Source organism: Merops nubicus, unplaced genomic scaffold, assembly GCF_000691845.1.
Source record: "Merops nubicus isolate BGI_N331 unplaced genomic scaffold, ASM69184v1 scaffold22843, whole genome shotgun sequence".
Classification (NCBI taxonomy): Eukaryota; Metazoa; Chordata; class Aves; order Coraciiformes; family Meropidae; genus Merops; species Merops nubicus.
In genome coordinates this window covers 13,739-20,082 of record NW_008600005.1, presented here as the reverse complement: position 1 = coordinate 20,082, position 6,344 = coordinate 13,739, and the positions used below count along the sequence as shown (strand labels likewise).

The following is a 6,344-nucleotide window of genomic DNA, read 5'->3' as shown; positions in this document are numbered from 1 at the left end:
TTCCTGCTGTTCAGGATGTGCTGCAGAGCCAAATGCCTGCAGCTGGCACAAGGAACACCACTTCTCAGTGCAGAATGGGACATTAGGGTGAAGCTCCTGTAAAGAAGTCAGCCCTTTGAGCATGGCAGGCACATGGGATTCCCCTTTTCCAAAACAACTGTCCTGCTCCCTGCCTCTTTCTTCTCTGTAAGGCCTCTTGTTCTTAGTCTGTCTCTCTTGGCTGCCTCTCCCATCCCCAGTGAGAAATAAGGCAGCACCTACCATGGTATCCTCTGCTTTTGCTTGGGCTGGGCAGGTGCTGTGGTTACCAGGAAGCAGAGCATTTGCCCCTCTGCACTCTCTCTGATTTGAAAGGCTGCCTGCATCTTAAATTCCAAGTAGCTGAATTCCAGCTGGCACTGGTGCTCTTGCTGTCCTCTGCTCAAGAGGTGGCTTGGTGAGGCTCCTTCTCACTTGCTCTTGGCAGGCTGAGTGCATTTGGGATTACATTTAGTAACTCAGTATCTGGTAACCTGCAGAGAGATGGCAGCGTAGTTTGGGGGGGCTCTGAGGCAGTGGTCCCTGTCAAAGCCATGCTGGTCCCAGGTACTGCCTGCTCAAAGGGGAAAACATCAAGCCCCCGCCTCTGGCTGACCCTCCATTCTGGCAGGATTGTGGATGTGGGTGGGAAGAATCGCAGCTTGGGACTCAGCTTGTTGAGCAGTGTCTTTTTTCTTCTGAGCTGTTCAGGACTGGAGCCAGCAGCTGAGAGAAATCCAAATCATGGAAGGAAAAAGGCTCTCAAATGCAGATGTAATTTATTGGTTTTATGTATTCTTACAGTGCTGAAGCTACAGCAAGAAGGGAGAAAAGAGGCAGCAGCAGAGATAGGAGACAAAAGCAACGATAGTGAAGCAGAAGGTGAAAGTGTCCTCCTTAGAGCTGGGGCCACCCTCTAGCCCCAGGGCTTGTGTCATAAATGCAAGTGGCAGTGAGGAGGCTGCTCTTTGGATCCCCACAGTCTAACTGTCCTGCTGTCCCCAAAGGGCAGGAGACATCCCAACAGCTACTGTCAGCTCACTCAGGGCTGTCCTGCTGCTTCCTTCCTAGAGCTGTAGCTACAAGCAGCTTGACAAAGGGGTAAATCAGAGCAGCAAAGCGTGGGAGCACACACTGTGTAACTGGGCACTCCCCAGCTTGCTCAGAAAACAAATGCTGTTGAGGTGGGATTTCTGTGCCAAGCCCCCCACTACCATAGGATGGCTTTGCCAGAAAGAAGTCCTTGCCATGTCCATGAGGATCAGTGGAAGATGCTTCTCAGGGAGAAAAGAAGAAAAAGCAGGTGAGCATGGGGCCCTGAAGCATGAGTTTTCCAGGGCAGCAGCTGCGGGGAGAGTAGAGTCAGGCTGACTTCATGATACTATTGACCCAGGGAAGGTAAGAAGCAATGTGTGTGTAAAAGCCAGGCCAATTGTTATGCCTGTAGGAGAAGATGCCATAGGCTTTGTTGTTGCAGACGAGTGGATCCCCAGCATCAGTCTGAAAAATGGAGGAGAGAGATCAGTGTTGATTTTTGTGAGGTCCCCAGGAAATGGATGCATTTGCAAAGAACAGGGAGTCTGCAGATATCAGAATAGAGCTTCCCTAGGAGAAGCTTGGACTCACGATGCATGTGGAGAGCTCTGGGTCTAAAAGGGACCATTGGCAGTTTTGCCTGGGACCCAGCACAGGACCCAACACAGCAACATCTGGGCAAATGCCGAAGCTTAAAGTATTGCTTCATTTCTGCCCTTCTGCTGGCTGCAGAGCACTACAAAACGCAGACCAGCTATGAGATTTAGGGCAAACACCTCTTCAGACAAGTTGTCCTGCTGTGCTGTTGCAGACTCCTAGGTCTTCTGCTGTGGGAAGCCAAGGACCCCCTTGTCCTTTCTACTTTGCCCTGGGCTGAGCACAAGTGTGATGCCTGCAGTCTGGAACACTGCTGATCCTCTGAGGGTCTGATCATTTGAGATCCAGACCCAGGGCACCTCTTGTGCCAGGATGGCAAGAAAGAAGGATGCTGGTGAGCAAGCAGCAAGATGGTGGTGGGGGGAGGGTTAGGGGACAGCAAGAAGCAATTTTAGATAGTACTTTTTCAGTGTATTTTTTTTAGCCCAGATCAGGTTTGTGCCCAGCACCTGGCTGAAACCTCCCCCAGAGCCTTCTACTTCCGAAGTCAGAGACTGACCTTTTCAGGTACCCAGGCAGATACACTGTGGCCACAAATCATCTTGTCAGCAAGTGTAGGGTAAACGCTGAGGCAGTCCCTTTGTTTGATGATGGTGACGGTGCCTTTGCGTAATGTGGCAGTGGGTGTTTTGTAGCCCCAGCCAGCTATGCTGCATGCAGTCCCATCAGGGACTTTTGATGTTTGAAAGGAAATGGTCCTAACGTAGCTGTTGCTGGTGGCATTGCCTTTCAGCTGGGCAAGGGGACAGAAAATACAGAAATAAGTGATTGGTCTGCAAATGCTGTGGCGAAGGCTGTCCCCTCCTGCTCCAGGGTTACAGCTCAACCCTACACGTCAGGCAGATGGGACCATGCAGGTGCTCCAGGCAGGTAGTTACCTTCAGCAAGAGGATGTCATTTCCATTCTTAGGATCCATGTAGTCTGGATGGCGGTGATACTCTTGGACTTCAAACGTTTGCCAGCTTTCCTCTTTCCTCTGTATTGTGTGGGCTCCAAGGATGACAGTCAGAGGTTTGTGTCTGGTAAACCCAAGCATAGTGTATATCATTAGCTTCCTCCTGTCTTCTCTGGTAACAGTGAGGGACATCTCTCAGGGACATCTCTCAGGTCCATCACCAGGAGAGACCAGCTGGGCTTTAAAGAAGATCTGTAAGAGCAAGGAGCTCTGCCAGTGTGCCTACCCAGCCAAGAGGCAGAGCAAGCTCCTGTCTGACAGATTTGAGCTCTGCAAAGGTTACTTTACCTCTGGACCTCAATCTGAGTGTATTTGGTCCAATGTTGCTGCTGCATACTAAGATATATAGACTGTTAGTCCAGGCTTCCTAAGCTCATGGAAGTCCATGGCACGATGGACGGGGACTGGCCTCTACACCATCCACAGAAAGGGCTGCCTTAGGAAAATTGGGAGGGACTCTGGGTGTGGATAGGAGTCTGTCTCAATCTAGCAGATAGGACTTGAGCATTTGGGCTCCTGGGTTCTGCTCCTTTTCTGCTGCTCAGATGTAGGGAGTGCTCCTGAGTGTGGTTTACTGGCACTGGGGCAGAGCTGTCAGGCTTGAGGACTGTAGTAGCTACACAGAGTCATGCACATCTAGAAAATCCCTCTTGCCTGCCCATGTCCTAGTTTCTCCAGCTGAAGGTCTGGAAGAGAGCTGGGCAAGCAGCTTGCTTGTAAGAGATTACAAATTGTGATAACAGTCTTGGAGGTCTGGTGGCAGAAAGGGCAAAACTTGACACCAGCAATCCCTGCTATGCCAGTAGGTCAGTGACAACAAGGGAAGAAGCCAATCTGACTTGTCATTGTTAAAGTCTAGGAAGAATAAAATTAATCACGGAGGGACAATAAAGCAATAAAAGGTAAGTATCTGAACATGGGCTGGATATGGTCATGGGGAAGGATGGCTCAAGGGAGAGCTGCAGACACACCTCTGCTGTTTAGGTGCTAGCCCTGTCCCAGCAGTGCACTCCTTGCTAGGGAAAGAGCTTGGCCACAGCTGTGAAGGATGTGATTCAAACTGTTTGACCTTCACCTAGGTGTTTCCCAGATCACAGCAGTGCGACAATTTTGTTGTGCCAGGTGCTATACAGACATAACAAAAACTTACCTGAAGCACTGAGCCGCTGTCATCACCCAGTTCGGGGCCACTAGGAAGCCTCCACAGAAACCATTGTTCTTTCCTTGCAGATAGGCCACGTAGGGTATGGGGTGGGTCTTGCCTTCACCTCCTCTCTTCGTCTGATGCAGGAAATAATCTGCAATGGATGGGATGGAGGATGAGGGGTTGGGAGGACACAGGGCACAGGATGCACTGGGACTTTTCCTTCTCCAGCCCTCTCCTCGCCTCCAGGCCACTCTACTTACTGTCTTTAGCTGAGGCCCATGTCACCAGCAGGAGGGAGAGCAGAAGTTTCTGCAGGTGCTTCATCATAGTTCTCAGCTTCAGTGGATCCCTTGGAGGTGAGGCTGCAGCTGGGGTCTCGTCCTGCTCCCAGCAAGGCTTTATAGCCTGAGACTAGACTCCAGGAAACCACAGAAGTCAGACTCATCTGATTAATCTATCTGCAAATTGCATGCCTCAGCAATCTGAGGGGGGAATTCAGTCAGCCTTAGCCTTGGGTGTCAACCCACCTTCATCTTGGGCCTGATCTAGGGTATCTGATACCCTTCGAAATCCAAAGCCAATTTTAACTCATTGCCTTTGAGATGGAAGCTGGAGGGAGCATACCCACCCTCACCACTTTGCCTGCCAGTGTGCTCTTCCCTTGCAGCTCGTATTTGTAGCGCACTTGCCAACTCTCTTGATTTTTATCACGAGCCCTGCAAGAACAAGATTTCTTTCACTCGATGTAGCAGTTCCAAAGACTGTGCAATGACAGTTGAGGACCCTTCTTCTCTTTCTCATTAAGTGTGGTCCTGGCTAATAGAGCAAAACTGGTGTGAATGCATTTATAACACCACACTGGTCGTGCCTATGTGAGGACAAGAAGTTGTGGTGGCTTCGTGAGCGTGGTGCACAGTAGCAGGACTGCTGCTGCCACGAGGTCTCTGTTCTGCACCAGCTGCTGACTTAGGCCTTGCTTTGGACAGCAAAAGATACCATATAATGTGTTTTTTTTTTCACCAGATATAACTGTTGTTCAACATTAAACTGGGAAGCTTGCTGTCTCTTACCAGCCAATGTGAGAGAAGACAGGAGAACACTTCCTTGCCCCTGGGTCAGGGGCTCACTTTCGCTCTGATTTGTTGAGGGTGGAAGAAGACAGGGGTGAAGGTTTGGGATTCTGACCCTTCACTGGCTAGAGATAACCCAATGACATGTCTCCCTGAAGTTGGTCTTGTTCCTCTGGGAAGACTCATATCCAAGCCACCCCCACCCTGGCAATCAGTGATTTTTAAATGCCAAACAAGTGCCAGGTGCCCTTCTGCAGTGTGTGGCAGAGATCTGTCATCCCTGGACCAGACCCTGCAGCAGCTGTCTCTTCCTCCAGCCCTTGGTGAGTGGGACCATGCTGGAGGAATGGCTGGTAGCAAGCCACTGAAGATAGTCCCCACCCAGGATGTCCCCTTGCCTGGCACCAGCGCACAGGCTCCAGCGAGAGATGGAAGATGAGCCTGTCCATGTGCTCACCCCAGCAGCGGTTCCTTCCCTGGCTATGACAAAATGGGGCTGATACGTCTTTGCTGCCCTCACTGTCTGCCAGTAAATTTGCTTTCCCATCTGCCCGCAGTGCCACAGGGCAAACCCCATTTTCAAGCTGAAAGCTGACATTCTCGTGCAAAGACTGCAGCAGCTGGAGCTTCAAGGAAAACCCTGATGTGAGACGAAGATTTGTACTACACAGATAAGCAATTTCAGCCTTTTCACTTGCAGATTTCTTAGCTGATAGCAGCTGTTAGCAGAAGCCCAAGCTGTGGACCCTTCTCAGTTTCTCCAGGGTGGGATGGGTGCTGAAGGAAAAGGTGACATATTTTCCCTTCAACCCAGGCAAGAACAGGGGGAAGTTCAGAGCAGACACCCAGGGCCAGCTTGCAGGCCACTTCCTCCCTCTGACAGTGGTGGCTAGTGGGCGCTTCAGAAAGTCAATCAGAACAGGGCAAAAATCCTATTCCCTTAAATTGCACAGTTTCTGTGTGTTTAAAATTTCCCCCTGGTTTCTCCACTGAAAACCAGTCCCATTCTCCTCTTGAACATGCACAGACATCTGTCATCCTGCACCAGAGAGTTCTGCAGCTCAGTTATTGACCAATGCACCATCTCTGCCCCTTGTCATCTTCTCCAGGAAAGTGTCCAGCATTCTCCTGTCTGTATACAAGAGATGCAATCAGGAACTAGCTGGGACAAAGACCAGGGCTCAGAGTTCACACAGGTTGCTTTGCATCCAGCGCAGACCATGGAAGAAGGGGCTGGTGTAAGTTCTTCAGACTGTAGTGCAGGGATTGTCTGAAAATGGTGCTAGAGCACCCTTTGTGGGGAGTAGGAACTTGCCTCTAACCATCACCCAGGTGAAAGGGGAGTCGTAAGCCCTTTTGGATTTATGCTACTCCTAAACCAGTCTCTGTTCATGCTGTACTGCTGGGACTGGCTTCCTGAGAGGGACAGAAGCACACCACCAAGCTCCCAGCGAGGATTCG

The 6,344-nt window shown here is 50.6% G+C and overlaps 1 protein-coding gene across 1 annotated transcript; it reads right to left on the bottom strand.

Annotated features, from left to right (window-relative positions):
* Positions 1-1,380: 1,380 nt before the first annotated feature.
* Positions 1,381-4,140, bottom strand: LOC103770337 (granzyme E-like). Its single transcript, XM_008937594.1, has 5 exons — positions 4,074-4,140; positions 3,817-3,964; positions 2,589-2,730; positions 2,210-2,443; positions 1,381-1,518 (listed from the first exon to the last, which is right to left on the bottom strand). The coding sequence occupies exons 1-5, from the start codon at positions 4,138-4,140 to the stop codon at positions 1,381-1,383; spliced, it is 729 nt and encodes a 242-aa protein (XP_008935842.1).
* Between the last annotated feature and the right edge of the window lie 2,204 nt (positions 4,141-6,344).

Coding starts and splice junctions, on each gene's coding strand:
- LOC103770337 (XM_008937594.1), bottom strand. CDS start 4,140: ATGATGAAGCACCTGCAGAAACTTCTGCTCTCCCTCCTGCTGGTGACA. Junction 3,965..4,073: donor ATGGGCCTCAGCTAAAGACA/GTAAGTAGAGTG, acceptor CATCCATTGCAG/ATTATTTCCTGCATCAGACG. Junction 2,731..3,816: donor ACAGCGGCTCAGTGCTTCAG/GTAAGTTTTTGT, acceptor TGGGTTTACCAG/ACACAAACCTCTGACTGTCA.